This window comes from Artibeus jamaicensis, unplaced genomic scaffold (assembly GCF_021234435.1).
Source record: "Artibeus jamaicensis isolate MK-2021 breed Jamaican fruit bat unplaced genomic scaffold, CSHL_Jam_final contig_3126, whole genome shotgun sequence".
In the NCBI taxonomy this organism is placed as follows: Eukaryota; Metazoa; Chordata; class Mammalia; order Chiroptera; family Phyllostomidae; genus Artibeus; species Artibeus jamaicensis.
The window spans coordinates 13,754,019-13,780,666 of record NW_026521723.1 but is presented as its reverse complement, the minus strand read 5'-3'; the positions used below and the strand labels follow the sequence as shown (position 1 = coordinate 13,780,666).

Genomic DNA, 26,648 nt, shown 5'->3' with positions numbered 1-26,648 from the left:
CCAGAAAAGGAAGAAAATTTTACCCTTTGCAACAGCAGGGATGGACATGGAGAGCATTATATTAAATGAGATAAGCCAATCAGAGAAAGACAAATACCACATGATTTCACTCATATGTGGAATCTAATGAATAAACTGAACTAACAAGCAAAATAGAGACAGACTCATAGATAGAGAGCAGTTTGACAACCTTGGTGGGAGGGGTTTTGGGGGTGGACGGATCAAGCAAAAAAGAAAAAAAGCTCATGAACATGGACAACAGTGTGGTGATTGTGGGGGTTGGGGTGGGTAGAGGTGGAAGAAGGTAGAGGGGGAATAATTGGTGATAGGAAAAAAAAAGAACAAAGCCAAACCTCCCAAAAAAAACTTCAATTCCCCTTTTATGGTCAACTGTGGGACATGGGATAAAAAGTGAGGATAAAGGAAAAAATGAGATAGTCCTTAAAAAAAGTTTGAGGGGTACAAAGAAGGGAAATTTTAGGAATCTAAATAAACTAAAAATGAATCAGAAGGGTGGGGAAGGTGGGAGAAAAGTGAAAATGGAGGCAGAGGGCAAAGACAGCATGTTACATGTTACAAAAAGGCAAACACTGTGTGAGTGCCCCCCCAGCTTTCTCACTGATCAAAACATGTCATAGTTTAGCCTGGGAGGTCTGGACTGCAGCTTATGTTAAGTGATCTTCCACAATCTGTTATGAAATGCACAGTCAAACTAGGTGGCTGGATTTTCATTGTCTTGTCCTCAAAGGTCTTATTCGCATATTTTGAAATTGTAAATTCCTATAAATAATATATTTTTAATCTCATAGAAATAGATGTGTTAGTTCATATATTCCCCAATAGCAAATCTTGAGGCGAGTGAACAGATCATTAACTGAAGCACCACCTACTTAAGATGAGGCCTAGAATTTTAGATAATCTCTGATGACTTTAACAAAGGAGCTGTAAATAGATGAGAAATATTATTTTTACAAAGGAAGATAAGAGAAGGTTCCTATTGGCCCTGAGAAGTTACAGTACTATTTCTTCAGAATAAGACTTAGTGGGAAATGTAGGTGCCAGTGCTGTTTCTGTCTTTCAAGGACACGGACCATTTCATCTAGATTATTGAATTTGTGGGCGTAGTACCAGTGTTGCTTCTGAAAGACAACATGTGGCCCATCCCCACTATCCCACAAAATACTGATTAAAGTTAAGTCTTTATACTCTCTAAACATTCCAGATGGATTAAAACAAATAGTGCAGTATGATGCCTAAAGTAAAAGTATAATTCTTACTTAGACTATATACCTAAAGGGTAAGGTTTTTTCTCATTGGTCTAAATGAGATTGAGCCATTTCCGCAAACCCCTGTCGAGCAAGGCACTCGCCACCATCAAGTACTGCACTAGGCACCATGCATTTAAAGCCAAATAGGCTGTGGTTCCTGTCCTTACAAAGTTCATGATGTGGTGATAATAGTTCATCATCTATGATGAAATAGAAATATTTGCAAAGAACTCTGATGTGTTTGACAGTTGTGCCACCCAAATGACTCAAGTGCTTCCAAGAGGGATAAAGCAATTAGCACTGCCTGAAATGAGTCAGGGAAGGCAACAAGAGATGGTGTTTGAACTAGGTCTTGAATAAGGAGTAAAAATTTACTGTATAAAGAAAAGTTGGGCCCTGGCCATGTAGCTCAGCTGGTTAGAGCATCATCCCAATATGCCAAGGTTGCAGGTTCAATTCCTGGACAGGGCACATATAAGAAGCAACCAAGGAATGCATACGTAAGTGGAACACACACACACACACACACACACACACACACCTCTCTCTCTCTCTGCCTTCCCCTCTCTCTCTCTCTCTCTCTCTCTAAAATTCAAAAGATTACAAAAAAAGTTGGAGGCAGGGAGATAGGGAATGTAGGGATATTTTCCCCCAAGGACAGAGACTAAGCAAAAGTATACACACACACACACACACACACACACACACACACCTGTGCACACAACACATATGTTCCCCTATGCCTGTGTGTCAGCATAGTTCAGAGTTCTGAACTGAAGATAAGAAGTGCTTTTACATCCTGGCTTTGCTAGAATTTATTGTTTGACCTTGAGCAAGACTTTTAAAAATCTCTGGATCTCAGTAATTCCATTGGTAAAATGTAAAATGAAAGGCTAGATTGTATGATAGCTAGGACTTCATCCAATAAAAAAAAATTGAGAGATACACTTAAACCTGTTTGATCTGAAACTCATGATTTAGGGGATACAAGAACATTTTATAAGGAATGATCTAAGCTAGCATATATTTTATTTCATAAAGGGAAATGTTTTAGACTTAACTAATATGAAAAATAATAGGAAAAAATATATTTTATTGCTTTTAGCTAACAATTCTTAGTATATAAACTTGACATTTTTCTCAAAAATTAAGGATACTTATTTTTCTAATTTTCAGATAAGAAAAGGCACTGCTAACAGTTAGGACATTGATATACAATGCACTAAAATACTCTGTCTGGATCTGCCTAGGAAAGTAGAGATGATAAAGAATCAGTGTCATACACAGCCCCAAGTTTCAGGTGACAGCAGGAATTTAATGACTAGAAATATGGTGGATATGCACCAAATCTTCTATTCATATCTGAATATCTGTAGGATTTGCATTTGTCAAGTATGAAAATGTTGAGCTCACAAACTACATATAGTACCAAAGATAGCACCAGGGACATTATCCTTCCTTCTGCAAACATCTCTTGGAGGCTTGAAGCTCAAGTTTTCAATCTTCATTTCTCTGGTACCTCATTTGCTCCAGCTGAAAGCACCACAACCACAACTAAGAAATTTAAACTCTGCCAATTGCATGGTTAGGTTTTAGTTGAATTAATGAGTTAGTGGATAAATAACCAACTTAATAAACAGTCTTAATAAGTTACCAGTTTTTAGTGTGTTTGTGATAGACATTTTTGTACATGTGTGTCTTTATGCATTTGCATATTGAAGTGATATTCTATATTTTTTCAAACTGCCTTTAAATGTTTCTTGGTTTTTAGCACTGAATAATATTGTATTATCTGGTTATATCACTGTTTATTTATGTGCTAAAGGACATCTTGGTTTGTTGAATTTTTGACAAATATGAATAAATTTCTATAAACATCAAAAATGAGTGTTTATTGGAAAAATGATAATTAAGTGCTGGCTATCATTGATAATTTTTTCATTTGTAAAGTGTCTGCATGATATCAAAGTTTCAAACTGTATTTGCAAATTGGAGTAACTATTGCAAAGTGGCATTTTAGGGAATAGACTATTTCAGTTGTTTAGGAGAAAAAAAAACATCAAACTTGTATTTAAACCATTCCCTTCAGAAAGGTCCATCACCTGCTAGTAATGAAGTTAGGGCCTATGATGTCAGAATTTCTCTTGGGAACACGGAAGTCCCATTATACATGTAGCAATCATCTGTTCATCTGTTGATGAGTATCTCTAATTATCTGTTGAATTGGTGGCAGGCCTAATGGAACTTTGGATAAGACAGAGGGGTGCATTTGGAGAGGAGACCACCCCTTTTTTCTCAGGGAGTTTATCATCTCGTTGCATGCATAAGGATGTCCTAAGTTTTGTCTACCCTGGGTTCTAATTATTCTTTGATATTGATCCAAACCACTTAGTGATGAATACAAGCAGCACTCTCATATTTAAAGGACTTGAGTATCTATTATTGTTTTTATGTTTATTATCTTAATATCTGACATCTATAACATTTTTCTTCCAAAGAGCTCTCTGGAGTGCAATAGAGTGTCAAGTGGAGACAAATGATGGTGAAAGCACTTTGTGTTCTACAAATGAAAGGAGATTCACTCTGGACCTGCTGCTTTCTAGGGACATTTCCTTGCTTCTTCCTTGTTTTCTTGTTCTAACACAACAAACCCTACCCAAAGTGCAGTTCTTAGACTCTGCTTTTCTTTTCCTTCTCTCTTTCTCTCAAACACACATACATATACACACATTTCAAATCTCACCTTGATCCTGATGACCCCACAAACTTTACTTTACTACTGGATTCTTTCTTAAAGCCCAGGTCCATATTTAGAATGTACATTATCTTGTGTACATTTCTTCTGTAATATTTCAACAAATCTAACATTTCCAACATAAAGTTCATTATGCATTTATTATTAGAAAAACTATTGTATAACTTTATTTGATATTCAAAATGTGCTTTGTATTGTACAGATTTTTTTAATTGCCTGGTCCCAGTTAAGAATAGATTAGAATAAGGAAAGGTATAAGAAGCTCAAGGATAGAGGAATATGATAAATATCAAATCCAGTGAGCAGAGCCTGGAGTGAGAACTAGTAAAACAAAAAAATCTAAGGTTATATTAAACAGAAATTTAGGACAATCAAATTTTAGTAAGGTCCACTTCAGCTCAGGTGTTAGTGTATTTGTTCCAAAGTTTGTACACATTTTTAGAGAGTGAACACTAGCAAATAATTAATGCTAATTTATTTATGAGTAATTATAAATAGAAGCATCAATATTGAAAGGGTTATATGTTTTTTTTTTTAATTTTAACTTTCTTAGTTATGCACATCTTGGAAATTCATACAGATTATGCTAATGCAGGCAAACCAATGAACAAGCACTCCTTCAGTAGCAGTACCTAACCAAATGGCAAGCCTGATGCTTAGGAGGGATTAGTTACTGCCCTCCCCACTTTCCAAAACACTTCATTCTGCTGTTTCAACTCCAGGATCACTATCACTGATCATCCATTCTTCAGAGATCCAGGGTGGAGTGGGGGATGGATCATAGGTCTCATCTTAGATATCTTCTTATTCTTTTCATATATTCAGCCAACATTTCCACTTCACTCTCCTTTATATCTTTTGCATCCTTCTTTACCCTCACTGCAAAGTCATTGCCTTTAAATCCTGAGCTACTGAGACAATATCCTAGTTCCATTTAATACAACTGTTATACCGAATGTCAATTCCAAGAACTTGCCCAAGAAAAAACACTTCTTGTTTACTAATGCATTAAGTTTAGATATCCTCCTTTTGGTCTTTTAAGGTCTTTTATAATCCATCTCCATTCTCTTTATCTAAATGAGTTTTCTACAATTACCCAGCATGGACCATTTCTGGTCAGGGACACTTTCTTCCCTGCCTCAAAATGTTGCATCCTAAGTCAGCAGTTATTCCTCTTCTTGACCCTTATGAACTTTACTCCATACTCATTTCCAACTGTTAATACCACAGATATCCTTAAAGACTCATCCTCAACTTCTCTTTTAGGACAGAACTCAGTTACTATTTCTTTCAGAGGGCCTTCCCTCTCATTTGGATTAGGTGGCTTCCTTTATGCAGACACAGTGCCATGTGGATACTTGCATAGTTCCTACTCATCATCATTGCCCAACTGTTTGCACCTCTTTCAAGGATGTTCACTCTTTGAGAAGAGGGATCTTTCCTTGTGCTTCTTTGTGACTTCAATACTTAGTATTCTGACTGACACATGAAAGGTTGAAGTGATCTCCCATTTTTAAATTTCTCTTCATTTAGACCTCTTTTCTTAATATTTCAGACTTAATTGTATACTGGTTTTGAATCATTCACTAATGTATTAATGTTTTTCCTAACAAGGTTAAAATCCCTTATTACAGAGAAACCTTATTGTAGAGGCAATACCTAATGGTTCTCACAGATCTTTCTGGGTACCACTTTACACAGGAAGTAATCAGTAAAAATTTGTTATCTAATTAAATAATCAGTTATTGCTAAGAATATCATAAACCAGAAACAAAGAAAATCAAATTGGTAGGAGTGGAAAAAAGTTGCAAATCATCATTTAGTATCATTCTTTAATAGCAGGGTGGTCATTTTATCCCAAGAAAAATCATTTTACTCAGTCACTACATGCATTAAAATGGGTACCAGCATTAAAAGTTCTCACATCAGCTGATGAATAAAAATGACCTATTTTAAGAAACATTTGATCACATTGCAAGTTGCCCTTTACTTCCTTATTTCTTCTTCTTATTGCCTATGTTGGCTCACACTCCCTCTTGTTCACTTAGTACTGTCACAACACAAATTTTCACACCTAGTTATTATTTTTTCTATTCTTCTACCTCCTAAAACTGTCTAGTCCTGATATCCAAGCTAGATATTTCCTAGATCAAAGCCCTACCTATAACCTATTTTTTTCTGGAACAGTGAATAGTCCTATCTGCTCATTCTCATTGCTTTCAAACATCACAAAAGGCTTCTAAAGCCACTTACCAACCTGATTCTATCCTAAGATCAATACTCTGCCATGCTTTCTTGCAATAGAAAAAGAGAACACCATTAAAGAAAAAATACTCTAATTTTAATGTTTCACACAGCTGTGTGAAAATTTTAACTGATAAATTATTGTTAGATATGGGTATTGGGAATATTTACTAAGTGTATTGAATATTGTCTATATTTTAGAACTCTCAATATTATCTATATTTGTTTATATCTATATATATATTATTGTATCAAATTTCACTATATTATTATTTTTGTATTTCTGACCAATGTCTATTACCTGTATGACAGCTTTCTAAAATAGGCACAGTGTGTTGAGCTGATTGTCTATGAGGAGTTTTCTTCTGTGTGTGGGGGGGAGGGAGGTATTATGATTGAATGGATTAACATTATATAGATTCCTTTCTTAAATTTTAACTTTAGAGCTCTTAAGTTAGTTTCACAGTTTTTAGCTCAAAGTCCTTTATGTCTTGTCAGTAAGAAACAAAAGTTACAAAAGGATTCTTTCATTTAAAAATATATTTTTTTACATATTTTACCTATTAGAGAATTATTGGATTTAAGAGACTCTTCTTACATAATGTTCATATCCCTTCAGGAGTTGGTACTGACAAGTTACTCACATACAAGTATAAGTTATTTTAATCAGTTTGTTTTCTGCTAAGAGAGAATGGGACTCTCCTTTAAGAATGGAGATAACTGGAGAGCAGTATGTCAGGTGAATAGCTAGAGAGCTGTAGTAGATTATGGAGGGCATACAGGGAAGATGAAAAGGAGCCCTGGACAGTTAGAAAGTAAGGAATTCCTCCCCAGTTCTTCTGCTGACCCAATTTATAATGTTCTGGGATCCCTGAAAATCATCTCAAACCTTGCCTGTGGTTCTAGAGCTCCAGGTAGTGTAAAACCACAGGTACATTCAAATAGGTAATTGGGGATTGGTCTTTGCCTTGTTATCTGTTTGTCCAGCTTATGTACCTTTGTTTTTGTGTCTTATTTGCTTAAAAATTAACATAACTATGGATTGTTCTGAGTCAGTGTAGATCTAGTCTTAGAGAAATAGTCATTTGTAATGCACAACCCAGCCTACTTGTGTAAATGTTTTAGCCATAGTATAAAGGATTAACATCCTGATGATTTTAAGCAGGGAGCATGGTACATAAGAAAGAGCACTGTTCTCTGAATTGTGTTCTCTGGATATTAATCTCAGTAACCCTAAATAAATGTGTAAACTATAAGTTTCAATGTTTCAGCTTTTAAATAGAGAAATTAAGCAAGAAGATCTTCTGGGTGTTTTCCAGCTTTAATGTTGTTCAATACGTTTAATTACACATGCTTCCCGATTTTCTTCCAGTTTCTCTCATTTCATATTCGATCTTAATGGCTTGGAGTCTCAAAGTGTTCTTCTGACAGGTGGGGTAATAATATTTGCAGAGTTTATCCACAGGGTTACAGTGAAGATAAAATATGTATGTCACTATGTATTATGAACTGCAAAGTCCCATGTGTGTGCTTAATGAGTTATTATTGGGTACTTCTATTTCTATTATCATTCTGGCTTAAAAAGACCCATGATACCTCATTGTGCAACCAGCAGAGGGAGACAAGTCCAGATTATATTTCTTCTTGAAACATACAAACAGTTAATTATGATGTGCACACGTGTCCTTAAAAATCAAAATAAGGTTCATATTATTGACAATTATGTCACTTGCTCAATGTTATATTTCCATATTAAAGTTATACAGAGAAATGAGAGAAAGAAAGAGAAAACATAAGGAAAATATGGGAGAAAAATCTTGATTTTTGGACTTAGTTTGTTACAGAACTCAGAGACAGTGAGCATCCTGTGAACAATGTCATATTCCTGTGACAACTTCCTGAGCTTGCCCATCTGGAGGTACAGGCTATTTAAGTACCAATTTAGGAACCAACCCAGAATTCTAAAAGTAGAATTTGCAAATTTTTGTGAAACTAGCTCCTTACTCCACTTTTCCATTTTATCAGCCCAGTCTTTGACAAAAAAATACAGAGAGAGGATTATTTTGCCCTTCCTGTTCCTTCAACTTTTACATCCAATTAATCGACAACTCCCATCAGTTGTCCTTGCAAAATTCCTCTAAAAGTCTTTGCCTCTTTACTCATTCCACTGTCTTCGCCCTGTGGCCCGCTTTTGTCATCTCTTGCCTGTTCTATTTTTAAAAATTTATAACTGGTCTTTTCTGACTTTGATTTGTCCCAGTTCATCTCCACTTCATTGCCAGTTAGTTATCTTTTTAAACACTGGTCTGATTATGTCACTGGCTTACTGAAAACTTCTAAAACCTGCACCTTGCATACAAAATAAAGCCAAACTCAACGGCATGCCGACCAAAATGCTTGCTGCCCCCAGCTTATGGAAACCATTCATTTTCCTATCTAACTTTTTACCATCTCAACCCCCCACATTCTTTTACACAACTTTCTTCCATCACTAATGTAAAGTCTCTAGGAAAGACTTCATTTCTCCCCATTATTAGAAAACAGTAGTGTATATAATCAGTGATGTCTACCCCTTTTTCATGTCACCAACAAACCTTTAAACTAGCTTCTCTACTTAATTTTTCATCTAACATTTAGTTTTTCATTGCCAAAATGATCCCCCTAAGATGTCAGTATCTCACTTTACTGTCTAAAGTAGCTTTCTATGAAGTGATGAGAAATGTGATTCTTCATGCAGGAATTTCAGATTCTCAGTTCTGCAGTTTCTCTCTCCAACCTTCTTTCTATCCTCCCCACCTGCCAATCAGGAAAGGCTTCCTCCATTTCTGTTGCTTCAGATGTGTTCCTCTGGTTGTGTTTCCCATCCTTTGCATAAGATTTTGCCTTCCTCCATGGTCTTCTTTACATATCTTCCATAGATTACCTAAAATACCATTTACTTCTAGAAGCCTCTTTCTTGATTACTTTTCTGAACTACCATTATGTTTTGGTTCTGCTCCTTTTTAATGTAGTCCTTGATTACGCACTAGCACATCTTATGTTCTGTTTCATGTGTGTTCACCTTACATCTCCATCTTGTTTGTGAGTTCCTGGGTCCCTGAAAATGAGAACTCTAAATTTTATTATTTTGTAGTGCTGGTCAGTAACAGAGAGGTTTGAGAATATGTGTTGTTTAATTTTGGTTCTGCTCTCTAATGGAGAGCAGGTTTGAAAACCTTGCCTTGCACAAAGATGATGTTTGGTGCCCCTCAAAGAGGGGTTTTCAATGGCATACCCCTCGTTAGATTGCATGAGGTCAGGGTGTCCATTTTATACCTTGTTTCCTCAGAGCTCAGTACAGTGCCTATCATATGATAGGTTTCAAAAATATTGATTATTGTAATGAATTGTTTTGTACATGGCAACATGACTGATGAGACACATCTTTTGAATCCTCTTCTGCTCATGTAGGCAATGTTCCTACATTCATTACTAAAAACGGAGAGGGCTGAAAATAAAAAGGAAGACACTTTTAAGCAGGCACACTTCTGGGACCCTTTGAATAATATGATGACCTAACAATAGATTTGCCCTGCAGCTCAATATTGTCAGTAAACTCTTGAGAAAACATATTACTGTTATTTACATGATTTACTGCCTCAAGATATTTAAGTAGGTATTTTATTTAGATTTACCAGAGTAGCTATTGCCTGCTAAATAAATATAGATATATAAGAAAATATTTAGTAAAGTTTAGCAATTAAATAGCATCTGCTCATCTTGTGAGGCACTTCTTAATCTATAGCAAAATACTTTATTTTAATAACATTTAATTAACATGTAAACATATATATTAAAGTGTAAGTGAAGTTATACTTGAAGAAAAGCACCAACTGGGACATATTTTTTTTCCTGACTATATGGTATAAATTATAGTCTACTTGGCATTCTGCCAGTTATTTTCTTCCCTTTTTATCTGCATCCAAGGACATGCTTATTGATTTTTAGAAAGAGGGAAAAGAAGTGAGAGAGAGGGGGAGAGAAACATAGATGTGAGACAGAGAAACATCAATTGGTTGCTTCTCGCATGTGTCTAGAGTAGGGATTGAACCTGCAACCCAGGTGCATGCCCTGACTAGGAATCTAACAGTGACTTTGTGGTTTATGGGAAGATACTCCCACCGCTTGATCAACTCCAGTGAGGGCTTTGGTAGTTCTGATATAATGAGTACTGGCTTTCTATAATTGAACACCAGATTTAAACTAGCACAGAAGAAAGAATGCTGGTATGTGGATAACATGGATCACTTGTGAGACCACATGGGTCTTCTGATCATGAGTAAGTCTAGTTTCCTCAATTGTCTCTCCATTTCCATTGTTACCTCCACTTCAAGCCTATTGCCACTGGATGATGATGATTTCCTTTTGTCTTCTTGTTTCTACTATTGTCCTACTGCAATCTATTCTCCATCTGGTATTTCAGGGCAATCTTTTTAAAATGTAAATTAGATTATGTCAATACCCTGCTTGAAATTTTTTACTTACCATTCAAGTCGCTAAAATAAAATCTAAATTCCTTCCTTTGGAATCTTTTCATTTTAACCCTTCTTCAATTTCTAATTTCATGTGTTTTTTCCAGCTACCTCCCAAAACACACAAACTGCATTTCAAGTGTATTGTTTTTCTTTAGATTTCTGGTGTGTGGCATACCTATTCTTTCCTCAGGACCTTTGCACATGCAATTTCTTTTTTTCTGGAAAGGTCTTTTTGCAGATATTTTCATGGCTGTCTTCTTAGATTTCAAGACATATATTAGCCTTATTATACCTCCAGGCCATTTTCTTTGTATCGTACATTTTTGTTCATAGCCTTGACTTTCCAAAATAATTTGAATATGTATTTGCTTGCTTAGTGTCTACTTCTGCCTCAAGAATGTAAGTGCTATGAGAATAGAGTCTTGGTCTGTCTTAATTCACTACCATATCCAAAAAAGTATATTGAGTAAATGAGTGAATCATAGACCTATTGGGCATATCAGTATATGGAGTTGCATACCTGCTTCTACTCTTTCTCATTCATTTCTCCTTGACCTATTTTTTGATTGTAGGGATCAAAGTCCCTATCAAAACCACAAATAGAGGATATAATTGACTGATTACTTGCTTATATTAGCATCTTATTACAACGAGGATACTACTACTGCCATCTTTCCAGATGCTGCAAAGTTCTTCCCATATGTGAGGATCAAAAAATATATCAGCAATGCAGATTACTTAGCAATTTCTACCTCCTTGTACATGGTGGAAAAATGAGCAGTCTAGAAAAGGAGAATGTCAAAGGGCTAATAAGCACATGTTTGAAAAATAATAAGGCATATATATGAGAAAAAGTTTTCTGGTATGGGAGGTCCCAAGCAGAAGCCCAAGAATCACAAAGGTTTGGACAAAAAGGAAAAGAACTCATGGCCATGGACAACAGTGTGGTGATTACTTAGGGGAACGGAATGTAAGGGGGATAAATGGTAACAGAAAAAATTTAATAATGTATAAATTTTTAAAAAAGAATCAGAAGGAGCTTTTGAGAACTTGGACAGATCTAAGCATTGATACCCACCAAAACAGAATGAGTGAATAAAAATGCAGTACACCAGTGTGATAACAATGAATCAATCACAAAGGCATGAACTCAAAGCACTTCATGAAAGAACAATTTTAGTTGCGCAGACCATAGATTGAGTGTTTTACATCACTGAGGGTTCTCCAATAGTAAGGATTTGAATGATGTTGGGTTTACCAAAAAATCCATATTTTTTTTTCTGTAAAATAAGACATTTTTCATTTTCACCAATAACTTTATTGATTGGCTATTTTGAGTATGTTGGTTATCTCCCACATGGTATAAAGTTGATTCCTCTCAATTATCATTTCAATTTGATTGCTATCAATTTTAATTGGTCTACCCGACCATGGAGCATCTCCAGCACAAAACTTTGCAAACCACTTTTTACACTTTCCATCAGTCTCTGCACCTTCTCCATACACTGCACAAATCTTTTTTTTTTTTTTTGCATTTCAGTTGTGTTTTTACCTTTCTTGAAATAATAAAGCATAATATGCCAAAAACATTGCATATTTTTCCATCTTCTGTATTAAAATGGCTACACAAGACTCACCAATTTTAATAAGTTTTTTAAATGCATGCTGATATGACAGCTGTCACAATACAATCCAATAAAATTGTGTTGAATGAGGTTAAAGACAACTAAGTACTACTACTAGAGCCATCTTATGGGAAAAACCAGATGAATATTTTGGCCAACATAATATTTAACTAACTTGAAGCTGATTGATTTTGTTAGGCAGTGGGACACATGAAAGTGAAGCTACTGTATTCTAAAGAGCCAAATTCCAAAAAAAAAATTCACATGAGATAGTGTCATGCTTATGACCATAAATGGAGATACTTGAACATTGTTCAACTGTGATAAAATCATTGAAAATGTCATAGCAGGAATCCTAAGGAGAAGTATTAACAATTACACATTTCTAGTTCATTTGGAAATGCTAATACCACTTATGAAAGTAGAGTACAGGTATGGCATTATTATGATTAAGACCTTAGAAATATAGAGTGGTATATCAATAATATTATAAACATGTTTAGCATAAAATGCAAACAAGGTAGCTAAATTAGTTGTACATTCCAGGCTGTACCTGGATTTTCAATTAGCCTATTACCTTACAAAGTTAACAGAAGAATAAACCTTTCATCCTCTTAGGGTGCTCCAACATTAGCCAGTTTTGGGTTTTCCTGCAGCATTTGTCCCTGGAGAGTTCCAAAATCTTCCAAAGCCTCTTTCAGAATGGCAGTATGTTATTTTAAAGTAGGAGTTGAGATTACTTTACTTGGGTGTTGATGGCTATTTCACATGGCTAACAGCCATACTCGCCTCACAAATAACCTGAACGTGTTCATTTTTGCCAGCCTTCTTGGATGAATGTATATAGTGGTTTAAGAAAAATAGCTTACATAACTTTCATTAACTCACCTATTTGCTTCTTTCTCTATGTTTCTTAGGAAAGCAAGCAGAGGAGTTAATACTGGAATGGAGTTGGGGAGTAACTATTAGGATGAGATAAGTTACTCAAAATATAGTGACTGTTGGACTTATTAGAATTTACTAGATTTTATGGAAAGAAGAGAAAACCAGAGTGATTCCATAAGGAACTAAAAAGAGGAAGGATTCTGAGAGATCATAAAGTTGAAGTGGAAGTTGATAGTATACCCACAAACAGATATATTATTTTTTAAATGATGAGATAGCTATGCAAATGGGCTTAGGCATTCAATCATTTCTCTATTTTTATATATATCATCTGTAGAGTGTCCCTTCTGTGCCAAATGTTGGGTTAGAAAGTTATATTTGAAGTGCCACTTGGACATAAATGATAAATATTAAATAATTATCTTATATAATAAACTTCACAATTTTGAAATTGTCCAGAAATCCATTCTGAATTATGAGCATTTAAAAAAATTTAGTCTTCTTTTTGTGTCTTGCAGTATGCATAGTAAGTCAAACTAGTTTAATAAAAGTAGAGAAAAAATGAACTTTATTTAATGAAAGTATTTTTTAAAAATCCTTTAACTAGCCCTGGCTGGTGTGGCGCAGTGGATTGAGATCCAGACTGCGAATCAAAGGGTCACTGGTTTGATTCCCAGTCAGGGTATCTTCCTGGGTTGGTGGCCAGGGGCACGTGAGGGACAATTACACATCTATGTTTCTCTCTCCCTTCCCCTCTCTCTAAAAATAAATAAATAAAATGTTTTATAAAAATCTGTTAATTACATTCAATTATTTTTTAAACATAACATGTACTTATGATTTTATTCTTTTAGGAAGGTTAGGCATGTCTATTACAATTGTGATTCCAATACCTATTAACTTAATACATCATTTTTCTCAGAATGATGGTGGAGACAAACTCCAGATCTGATTGCTTTGCTACAAATTCTGCATTCCTACTACTTCGATATGAATTATTTGGTACCTCAGTGTGTTAAACTTCATTCCTTATCCTAGGTTCAGACAAGTCCTTCTGATAGACAAAAGCCATGTGTGAGCAACCTCTTACAAATACTATGCTACCACCCCACCATACTTTCTACTTGTCTCAGAAATCTTCTTTCTTTCTTCATTCAAAATGTAGTCCACTGATTACAAGAAGATGCTCATATTCTTGATATATCTTATTCCTCCCCTTAAAGTATCTAGTTCTCACTGGGGCCAGAGGGTGAAACCATTCATCTAGCACTATCCGTGGAAATCAGTGTTCTAGTAGCCCCAGTGATTGTGTTTTTTTTTTCCTTCCTCCAGACATTGGAGAAACACCATGCACCCAAAGAAAATATTAAATCTAAGCCTTTGTCTAAGCCAACCTTTCATCTCTAAAAGCTCAGAAGAAACCTGCCGGGATTTTCAAGCCTGTTGGCAGCAGCGGGTGGGGGTGGGTGCTCTTTTCCTGCAATCTTGGCAGACAGTTATGTAATTTGCATCTCTACTTGGCACTCAAGCTAATTTTCCCAATGATATTGGGAACCACAAAATTTGGGCTTTTTAGCTCAACTAACCACTTAACCATTTTTTCTGCGGCAAAATGGGTTTCAAGTTTTAACCATCAGTTACAAATTAGTGGTGGAACATCTTTGGCATATTATCTGGGGACTGCTTATTAGCCACAACTTAGAATAGCTTGATTTGTATAAATGTAATGTATACTACAAAGAAAAATTAACTCCACCAATCTTGAATTTTTGGCAGTTCTGTTTCTAATCCTTCAAATTCTTTAAAAACTAGGACTTCCTTTTTTCTATCATAATCTAAAAGACTTTATCTACCTTTTAAATTGATCAAAGGCAGTGATAAATTCTTTGGATATGCTAGGGAGACAGGGCCGGTGTCAGCACAATAAGTGCTCCATATGGCTGGTATACTGGTAGGTTTGGGACGGATTCAGGAGCATATTTCTTTTTCCTCCCAAATATCCTTGGCTAATCATTTGTATAAGGAGAGTGGTGGCATAATACATTTGTATATGTATGTGTGCATTTGTGTATTTACTTAAATGTAATTGAACATTTAGAGAAAGGTGTATAAAAAGGGAAGTATTCGTTGCTTCCAAAGAGGAGAGATGAGCTGCCTAAAACAGGAATAGAAGAGGTAACCCCAATTCACTCTACAGAATTCTGTACCACTTCACACTTGCACCATGTGAATGTCTTAATTATCTAAATAAATAAAATTTAAAGATAAAACCAGAAGTTCTTGTCTGGCCACTCCCATTTTGAATCCTCAGATCAGTCTGGAGGGAGATATCAAATTAATACTTTGAGACTTTCACATGAGTGACTAATAGGGTTATTCCCTTATGACCCTTATCACTATGCTCAGCTCTTTCAATAGAAGGAATAACCAAAAATACTAAACTGTCATTTGCTGAAGTGCTGTGTGCAGCCTTAATGTCACCCTGTAAATGACAAGCTTTTTGATACAAGTCTCCTTCCTTACATATGAACATTGAGAAGAAAGTGCCAGTAGAAATTTGGGTAGCATACATGACATTTAAACAATAATCCTTAATATACCATTCCTCACGTGTGAGACTGAGTGAGGGTTTCCTAAAGAGTGAGGTTGATTTAGGGATCAGGGATCAGCTGCTGAAGCCGGCACTTGGAAAAGACAAACCAAGCATTCACACCCCAGACCACTCAATACCAGCATTGTCTTCAATCCATCTTTCATAAGGGGGCTCCAAGAGGGGGAGGGGATAAGGGAAGAAGAGAAAATAAACATTTCTAATCCTGTAAGAGAAAGTACAGGAGAGAAGAAAGAAGGAACAAGATGTGAGCGTGAAAAGTCAGTTGCCAGGAATATTTAGTTTTAAAATCAACTTTGGTTTTTAATCTTAGCCTGTACTGTCAAGTTTATTGTTTTACGTTCCTCAGGCCATCTTTCAGCACAGGTCCCCCTCCAGCCTTCAAGCTTTCCTGCACTTCTCTCTTTCACTCCCTTCCTCTGTCAAGGTTTGCCTTCTCTTCTTCCCATCTCCTTTTCCTTCTGTTCTCACCTCTCCCTCTCCTTTCCTGGACTTTCGCTCCTGTTCTTTTATAGCTCGAGTCTCTCTCCTCCTCTCCTTTCTCCTGCACAGTATCTCCAAGCTCCATTCACTCTTCTTAAGGAAATCAGCCAGGCCTCAGATGGAGCTGTTGTCCTGACAACCTAAAGGTGCATCGGCCTTTCATGGAGCCTGGCTGCTGCTGAAGGGGGCAGTTGTGCAAAGCTAGGGGCCACGCCAAGGGGAGGGCGGAGGGGATGACGTGGAGGGGCTACTGAAATCGGTGGGGGCAGGGGAGGTGCTGAGCTGAGAGAGGGAGGGACTGGGGAGAGAAACAGGAGAGGGGGAGGGGGAGACAGACTCTGGGCTGCTGCCGGTGCTGTGTGGGTTTCTTTACACTCCCTTGCTGCCTGCCCGCCTGGGAAAGTGGGTTACAGAGGGAAGGAGCTCAACTCAGACACTGGCAAAGGAGCATCCAGCCCCAGATAGACCGGCGAACAGCTCCCTTTTGCAGTCTTCTCTTCTTTTCTAGAGGGTTTTATATTTGTACTCTCTCTTTCTCTTTTTTAAAAATTTGTTCTTTTGACTTTTACCCCCAGCCACCCTTGCTGGGGTTTTATGAGTGCTTTGTTAAGTCTTAGAAGGAAAAGAGGCTGAGCGAGGGAGAGGAAAAGAGGGAGGCAAAGTGGAAAGGACCACAAACTGCCCGAGCCGGTCTGTCTTTGCTGTTGATGAAAGCCCTCTGTTTGTAAGCCCCCCTCGGCAGCGAGCACACGCACACCTTTCCAGAGTACACCAACCCGCACCGCGGCGTGGCCACCATGGTGGGCAGAGTTCAGCCAGATCGGAAACAGTTGCCGCTGGTCCTACTGAGATTGCTCTGCCTTCTCCCCACAGGACTGCCTGTTCGCAGCGTGGATTTTAATCGAGGCACGGACAACATCACGGTGAGGCAGGGGGACACGGCCATCCTAAGGTAGGGCTTTCTGGCAACTTTTCTACCGTGTGTGTGTGTGTGTGTGTGTGTGTGTGTGTGTGTGTGTGTGTGTGTGATCTCCTTAAACTCCAGCATTTCATGCTGCAGGCGTGTGTATGTTTGTGTGTATATGTCTGTGTGTATGTCTTTTACTGACTGGCCGAGGTACCTGCCAACAAATTTCAAGGGAATTCTGGTCCCTGTCAAGGACTAGCAGGGTTGGTTAAATTTTGTTTGGTTCTGAGGACCTTGTGTCTCTTACTAGGAAAGCCTAACTTGCCCTCTGCTGTTAGTGACTTTTGGGTAGCATTTCTTGCTTTTATAATTGAAGATGCTTTACACTTCAGAGTTTTGTTTGAGGTTCTTTAATTGAAGAAGAAGAGTTGTTGAATTATGGCTCTCAAAGAGTGGTACACAGTGCTGCATTCTCCATTGTGTGTGTGTGTGTGTGTGTGTGTGTGTGTGTGTGTGTGTGTGAGAGAGAGAGAGAGAGAGAGAGAGAGAGAGAGAGAGAGAGAGAATAAGAAAGAATAAGCAACTCAAGGCTCTTCTCTGCCCCAGCAGTAGTCTTATAGGAGACTTGCTGAAAGAATCTTCTAATTGACATCAAGGCAATAAATCAATCTTAGAACTTTGGTTGATTACTGAGCCTTTTTTGGAATGTAGATAGAAATCGACAAAAGAATGAAGAAAATAACAAGAAGTAAAAAAAGTACTTGCCAAATTGCTGATATTTAAGAATAGGAGTGTTAAGCACAGAGGCTTAGGAAAGAATTAACCTGGCATAAAATGCATATTTCAAATTGATTACTGACCTCAAAGTCTTATCTCTATGCAGCTCTGCCAAATTCTGAAATATAATTTGAGGTTGAAATTTGGAAAGGAAGAGTCCTAAGTCCTTGGTAGTTTGACCCCTAGAAGGGACAGTGAACTCGAGAAACTCAGATGGAACCCAACCATAATTCTATTTCCAAAAAGCTCCAAGCTGCTTTTCCTGCATGTTTTTTCTTTCTAACCCTCCTACACCTACTGCACATACCCCTTGTCCTTTTTTTCTAGCTTTCCTTGAATTTCCGTAAGATTCTAACAAAAATTAAAACAGGAGAAGAATAAAAAAGAATGAAAGAAAAGGTTCCCCTTGGAGAGCCTTTAAAATCTCATTCCATCCAAATAAAGTGACCCAGTGTCAGTTTGTCTATCTAGCTAATATTGTTTGTTGTGGCAATAAAAAAAAACAGTGTACAATAGAAAATAAACCTCTAATCTGTGTGCAAGAAGCTGATAGTGCATAAACCCTGGGGCATCAGGGAGCAGTTCTGTAGCAGAGCTGCCGAGAGCAGCAAAGTTTTCTTTCCTTTTCTCAGAAATAAATTTGGTTGGCTGTCACAGTGTCCTGCTTTGGGATCTCTAGCCTTGTTAGAGAGGAGTGTGTGTGTGTGTGTGTGTGTGTGTTGTGCATGCCATGTTGTATGTGCATGTGTGTTACTGCAGATTGTAAAAACTGAGAAAATCCTAATGTGTGAGTACTCCTTTCTTCATTTCCTGAGCATTGGATGATTATGAATCCCAAAGATCCTACTCTCCGAAGCAGATTTTCTCTTCTAGCTCTCCAGCCCTGTAAACCTGCATGTATGATTTATCCACATGGAGTAATAAGATTTATGGAGTAATTTATCTGTTTGCAGAGGGATTTGGGCATGATGCAGATAATGTTTTTGCACACATAGAAGCATGTTGTCTCCCCTGCTAGCATTCATACTTCCTAACATCATTAACCCTTTACCAATAAAGCAGCAGTCTATGAGAATTTATGTTACCCCTAAAAATATTTTTCACTGATTTTAAGATCGAGTATGGGAGAAGTGAATAGTATGGATGTCTAAGTTTTTATTTAAGTGTCCATGAACTTTGTAAGGCCTTTCTACATCAGCAATACCTATATCCTTAAGCCATAGCTAGCAAAATTTCAAATAAGCATCTAAGTGTTAATTCAGAAGAAAAAAGGTATTCTTATACTTGCATATACTATATGCACAGAAGTCTGTGTCTGTGAGAGACGGTGTCAGTATATAAATATCTATATATAATATAGATGTTGTTTCTGCGTGTCCACAGCTCAAACGAAATGGAGATCTTTAGCAACATACTTCAGTAGACATTGCAGTGTGAAATGGGTACAGTGAGAAAAGAGAATAAGTATAGAAGCAGTTATTCCCTGGGAAATGGAAGATAGACTAATAGAGCATGCACAGAAGGCACCTGTGAGAGTCCATTGCTTCCCCAGACCTCCCACCTAATGTGCCCTTGTTTTTATTTCCCTCGCCTTGGGCAAGGCTTTATTTCTAGGCTGGTGGAGCTTGATCAGAAGTAACTATAGAGAGAGTTTCCTTTGTTTTTTGCTGACCTTCTTCTCAATCTCTTTGACTGAATCCAGTAAACTTTGTGGGTCAGTTTCCTGGTGAAGAATGGTGCTCTTGGTTTCTGCTTACAAGTCCAGCCTGGGAAAGGCTTGCTTCTACTTTAATTGTGACACTTTACTGAGAGCATGAGCGTCCAGGGGAGGAGAGGAAGGAGAACTTGATTCATTGGAAGCCACAGTAGATGTTTGGCACTGTGAAACTGAAGTGACAAGGGGGAAAAAATCCTCCTTCAGTGCGTCTGTGGCCCTGAATAATCTGAAATGGCAACAGGAGACAAGGGTGGTTTGTAATTCTGGTGGTGTAATGACAGAAGTTTGGCTGACTGTCCTCAAAACACTTAGCTTCCCTGCCTTACTTTGGTGAAACAAGTGTTTCTTTTGCACATCGATGCTCATTTGTGTGTAACTATGATTTTTTGATGTACACATGCATCTTGCTAGGAAGGCACACACTAGTGTTGGGGTCTTGTTCTGGAATTTCCACTTTTGGTAGGGGGAGATAGAATGAAGGTGATAAAATTAGATGGAAAGAAAGATACTCTCTTGTATGTAAACCTAACCCAGTTGTTTCCCAGAAAAGATTGTAGATATTTATGAAGTCTTTTATGAGATTATTTAAGAGCTGAAGGAAACCACAATATCATCTTCCTTCTCAAGGGGAAAGAATCAAAGTGTGATCCACAGACCAGTGGTGGCAGCAGCAGTACCTGGAGATACTTCCTAGATCTACTGAACCAGAATTTGTGTTTGTGTTTGTATGATGTCATGTATGTGACACACTTATTCACAGGATTTTATTTGTGGGGAAGTTGCAGGTGTTTTATTTTTCTGAATAAAACCCACCTGCCTCACTGCCATCCCTCACAAGTGTGAAAGTTCATCAATGACTGATCTTTCCAGCCCTCTAGAGGTCTTCACATACAGGCCCCCATTGAGATTCACCTCTTGGTCAATCTTGGCAGGTTGAAACCATGTAGCTTTCTTGATAAGTCCAGGGGAAGTGGAAATAGATAATGCCACAATCCAACCTTTAAAATGCAATTTTTAACTGTCCCGCTGAGTATATTTTCAGTATCACAGCATATGTCTCTAAAAGTAATTATAAAATGCATGATCTCAATGTATCTGTTCATAAGGTAACTTTGTAAAAATTACAAATATGTATATAGCTGGATATACAGCATAAATATATATATGATGAGATGAGGGAACTGTTCATTATTGTGACTTTAAATATTTTAAATTTGAGTTAAATTAATAAAATAAACATTTTATTTATTTTACAATTCTGACTCCAGTGTTAGTGGGATATTATAATACTTTTTATGGTGATAACATTTTTCCACTTAGTATACCTGTAATAAACTTAGTATCAAAGTTTAAGAAAGTTAAATTATTTTTAAGTTTTCAAAAATTTACATCTTTTTTTCCCCTGTGCGTTCTTGCACTAAGGGACAAAAGAAGAATCAACACAAAAGATGTGATTAATTGAGTGTAAAATCTAAAAATTGCATGAAAATTTCAAGGGAAAAAATGGTCTCCCTTTTATAAGGCATCTGGAACGCCTACATTCACTAAGAAAATGTCAACACTCAAACAAGCCCCTGAGACAATATGTGGTTTTCTATTCACTGTTTGGAAACAAACTTTGTGGTCATGGGTCTATAGGAAGAGCTTATAACAATTATAAGTTTGTTTGTTTTATTGTTTTCTGTAACTGAATCACTAGAGCTAATCAAGATTTATTGGTTATTACTGATACTTCAGAACCATTCATTGTCCATCAAATCCTTTATTAAATATATTTGGTACATAAAGGAGTCTGGCATACTACCGTATATTGTGTAGGAATGTGGCTTATTATATACATGTTTTTAAAGGATGTTGACATCCTGTGAATTATATCATCTGTCGTTATTTATGGCTTTAGGAAAGCAGCAGGCAAGTCTCATGTGACAAATGCACCTTGTGATATTGTGTGTTTCTTTAAGTACAAAACACCAAAAGTATGTACACACGCACTTACATATACACATACACTCCCCACAGATTAAGGTGATTTTTCTGTGCTATATAATTTGCCTTTGAATGACTTATTTGTAGAATTGTGTTTCAAACAACCAAAAATGACTAACTCATCTACAAAATCAGTTGGTGAGGTTTAAACATCTGTGTTTCTTGAGGATGGTTCCATGTAATAGCAAACTCGGGCAAAAATGATTAGTGCATGTTGCTTTGGTCTCTGAGAGCTCCACTTACAAATATCTGTGACTCATGGGAGAAGAGGCTGCCCAGATTTGTTCCCCTGGCTGTCACTGTCATTCCCTCAGCCTTAGAGATCCCTTCCCCTCAGGGCATTACTTGGGGCTTTAAAACCATTTGCCCTATTCTTATCTGCATTTCTTGCCTGTTAATTTGTAAGACTTGGAAGATGTATGTTCTAATTTTGGGTCTATCCTTGCATACAACATGACTTTGAGCAAATCTCTTAAATGTTTTGAGCTCCAGTTTCATTTATAAACTGCTGAAACTATTTTAGTTACTCTACAGGGTTGTTTAAGGAAGCTTATAAGAGGCAAAGTAGGAAAGTTTGTTGAACTGTAAACTGATACATAAGCATAAAGTATTAGTGGTTTTTCCAATCATATGCAGCCAGTTGTTCAGACTATAGGCAGACTTTTTTAAAATCAGTGTTTCTCAATCTTGAAGGTGTATCTCATGTACATGGAGTGCTTGTTAAAACACAGGTTACTTGGCCCCTACTTTCACAGTTTCCAATTGGGTAGGTCTCTGGTAGGGTCTGAAATTTGCATTTCTAAGTAGTCCTCAGATGATGCTGATGCTGCAGGACTGGGCCACACTTGGAGAACCTCTGACCCCTACTACTGCTGGTGTGTCTTGCAGATGGGCATCTTTAAGTATGTTATAGTCACTTATTAAAATCCGAAATCTTGAGGTCTATCCAAGACCTAATAAATCAGAATCTACACTTAACAATATCCTCAAATGAATTATAAGCATAGTAAAGGAGGAGAAGGACTGCTTTAGACAATTTACAACCATGGCTATACATTACAATCAAATGGCGACCTTAAAAATATTAAAGCCATACATTCTATACTCTCAGAAAATTCTGGTTTAATTAGTTTCAGGGTAGGGCTTGGACATAGGTATTTTTTAAAATGATTCTGATATGTACCTATTGTTGAACACCATCCTTTACTGGTAGAGGAATCTCTTTTAAGAACCTTTTTGGGGGGTAGCATTTAATATCCATGCAGTAAAAGATTGGAGTCATGCTATATGTCTTGATAAATATGTCAGCAGCAAAGATGTAAAAATTCATTTGGGAGACAGAAAAGAGATTGTCATAGATTCTTTTCTTTATCATATGATCTCCTAACTACAGTGTCATGGAAAATGGAGTGTCTGTATTTTAATGTGATCCAATTTACATAGTATGTATTGAAATAACATTAGGCATGATTTTAAGTTGATTGTCTTGTGTTCTGCCTTTCATTTATATTAGGTAGGACACAAAACCATGCTGGTTTTTAGTGCTGTCTCTAAGATAGAAAAGAGACAATGTTTATGTAAGAAAAATATTTCAGTGGAACTTATACAAACAGAATTAGTTATGTGCACTTCTATTTTCATATACACAAATATATGATTTATAAGATAATAATTACATGTTTGTACAATTCATCTCAACTTTTACATGGTGATCAGTCTTTAGCTGAAACTCATAGACAAGTATTTGTGTCATAAGTAAAGACATCCATCAACAATACAGTACATCAGAATGCTCAACAAATGCACAGAAGACCAAGATTTAAATAGATGGAAGTAGTCTTATCTATTAAATGAAGATAACTGACAATTACTTGTCCTACTACACAAGCTATTTTTATGATTTATTGAGATACTATGTTTGCAAGTGTTTTGTTAACTGTGAAATGGTATAAAATATAAGCTCTTAATGAGATTATTGTCATTATATTCACAGTAGGAAATAACTTTTAGAAAATTAGAACATTTAATAAAATTAGCCTTTAATTTTTATTTCTTTGGTCAAAGTTGAGCATTTTCTCTAAGATGTTTGTATCTTTTTATTTCAAGTCCTTAAGAGTCATATGTATCTTAAAATATAGTTGAACTTTAAAAACAGGAATACAGCGCAAGTAAACACATTTTTGTAGTCAACTGTAATTAAAACATAATTTTGGTTAACAAGTTATTAACCTTCACACACAAAAAAAGCCATGCTTTAGATTTTGTTAATTATGTTAGGATAAACTTGTAGAAATTGATAGTATGGAAAGGCCTTTGATATTAGGCAGTCCACCATTTCATTTTAAAACAATATAATTGAGAAGAGAAAAAAGTAATTGGTTGTCCAAAGATTTTAGTGAACATTTGAGAACTAGAATGTATGTCTCCTAATTATCATTAAGAACTCCAGAATGATCTTCCTGGTTTCCACATTAAAAACAACACATGATATGTTGTTTTTAACCCAAAATAATGGTAAAAATGTCTATCTCTGTCTTCTCTTAGTCTCCCTTCCCTTCTTCTTAAGTCTTCCCATCATTCCCTTTCTATCTTCTTGCCTTCTCTCCTCCCTTTTCTTTTCTTTTTTTAAAAGATTTTATTTATTTATCTTTAGGGTGGCTGCAATGAGATTGCAGTTCAAGTCTCTGCTTTCAATTGGCAGGTTATCTTTTGCACAAGCTCAAGGGTTACTCAATGTCTTATAGTCATTGTAGATTGTAGGTAGAATTCTTTGAGGAAGGTACAACTATTTTCTAATTTGTACAAAATTTACTTTGGTCTAACAGTTATCAGGTGGTGTTCCACTGAGAACTGGACAAAGGTCCAGACAAGTCTCCTGGGATGGTGGAGGCACTGTGTGGTAAGCCCTTCTGAAGCTACCTGGGAGGTGTGGGTTCTGGTATGGCATGCAGAAAAGTTCTCATAAAGCTTTATTATCAGGTGAGTGGTAGAGCCAAGGGAGGTCAAACATGTTTACAACAAGAAAAGAGCAGAGCACAGTAAAGCAAAAAACAGGGCATCAACTCTCAGAGAGCCCCACAGGGAGGTCTGTCAGATCATAATAGAGACTCAGTCGTAAGACTGAGACTCAGGGAAGGAACAGAGTCCTTGAGACAAGAGCTGGCTGAAATAGGGCAGAGCCCTCAGGAATAAGGGACACACCCCAAACATATTATTAAAATAAGTAGCTTGGTCAAGAATAAAGTGAAGCTTTGTATCAAAACTGTTGTAACCAAGTGTGACATGGATATGGATCTCAGAGGACTGAGCTTCATCTTTTAAATCTCTTACTACATAAATTCCAGACCATAAAACCTGGTCCACCTAGGTGGAGGAAGATGGAGGCAATGGTCTGAAATGAAGTCAGAATTGGCACTACTTAACTCTCCCTGCTTTAAGTAACTTTACTTAATTATATCTTTAGTTTCCCTGGAACTTCCAAAACTCTGCATGGTTAGCAAAACCATGAACCTGACTATCTCAGGCCTGTTGTTTTCTAATATCAGTTTAGAAGTGGGACCAGATACTTGAAAGGCTTATCATCACCCACAACATAAGTCAAAGCTCCTTGTATCAGCTAACTCTTCATGACCTGCTACCTCATGGCATTCACTAATTCACAACCACTTACAGTTTCTGCTCAAGAACACATGAATGTGTGTGCACAACAGTGTGGGTTCTTAGCCTTTGTTTGTGTTGCTTTCTCTATCTATAGCTTCCTTTCCTCTCTCTAAACTGACCCCCATCCACCAAACAGCTCAGTTACCTCCTTGCTGTTTCTTCTTGCAGGTGCAAGTTTAGTTCTGGTGCTGTCTCATCCAAAAGAAACTTTCTGATTCTCATAGACTGGGCTAAGTACTGTACTTATTATTACAGGTAGTCTCTTTTATATATTTATCCCCTAGCTTTATTGAGATGTAATTGACTAATAAAATTTTATAAACTTTAAGTATACACACACACTTATGTATATAGCCTGTCCAGAAGGTATCCAGCCATGTGATATGAAAATTACATACATTTATTAAAGAAGGTACAAGATACAAGAAACACTGTACACAGGACAATGATGCCTCAGTCCCCTTCAAAGTAGGCACCTTGGGACCTCACATAGTTCTCCCAGTTGCTATCAGCTGCCCTGTAATATTTTTCTGAATCTCATTGACAGTTGGAAATCTCTTCCCTTTCAAAGGTGATTTTAGTTTTGAGAAAAGCAAGAAGTCACAGGGCACCAAATCTAGGCTATAGTGGGGCTGAGTCACCTGGCTGATTTGATGTTTTGCCAAAAAACTCTATCACCAGTTACCTATAGCTGCAGCCTTCTGAGTCATTTGAATAGTTTCTCTGGAGGAATGTTCAAGCTTAATGCAAAATTGGATGCAGATTTGTTGCTGTACTTGCTCAGTCATTTTTTAATACAGTGGCCATACAATACACATGACCATTCAGTGGCATCTACTGCCACCACTGACTAGCACAGTGAAGTCATCATTGTTCACTCATGCGTATTCTAATCTACTCTCCTTGGCTGCCAGGTTACATTGAAGTGATGCAAACCATTCTCATTATATTAACAATGGCTGGGGTTTTTCAGGGCAGATCTTGGGGTTATAGTGAAAATACTGCTACAGTCAAGTTAATTAACATATTCATCACCTCAGATAGCAACCTTTTTTTATGTGGTAGAACAGCCAAAATTTACTTTTCTAGCAAACTCAAGTGTGCAACACATCGTTATTAATTATAGTCAACCATACTGTACATTATATCTCCAGAATTATTTATCTTTTTTATTTTTATTTTTTATTGATTATGCTGTTACAGTTGTTCTATTCCC

General features: G+C 36.8%; 1 protein-coding gene across 2 annotated transcripts in view; it reads left to right on the top strand.

Moving 5' to 3' along the window:
- The first annotated feature begins 16,750 nt into the window (after positions 1-16,750).
- Positions 16,751-26,648, top strand: part of LSAMP (limbic system associated membrane protein) — a 637,805-nt gene continuing 627,907 nt past the window's right edge. For both annotated transcript variants that reach the window (XM_053663164.1, XM_053663163.1), the window contains exon 1: positions 16,751-17,337. In XM_053663164.1, coding sequence (XP_053519139.1) covers positions 17,183-17,337 — 155 coding nt within the window. In that variant the 5' untranslated portion in view covers positions 16,751-17,182. The remainder of the gene's footprint in view (positions 17,338-26,648) is intronic.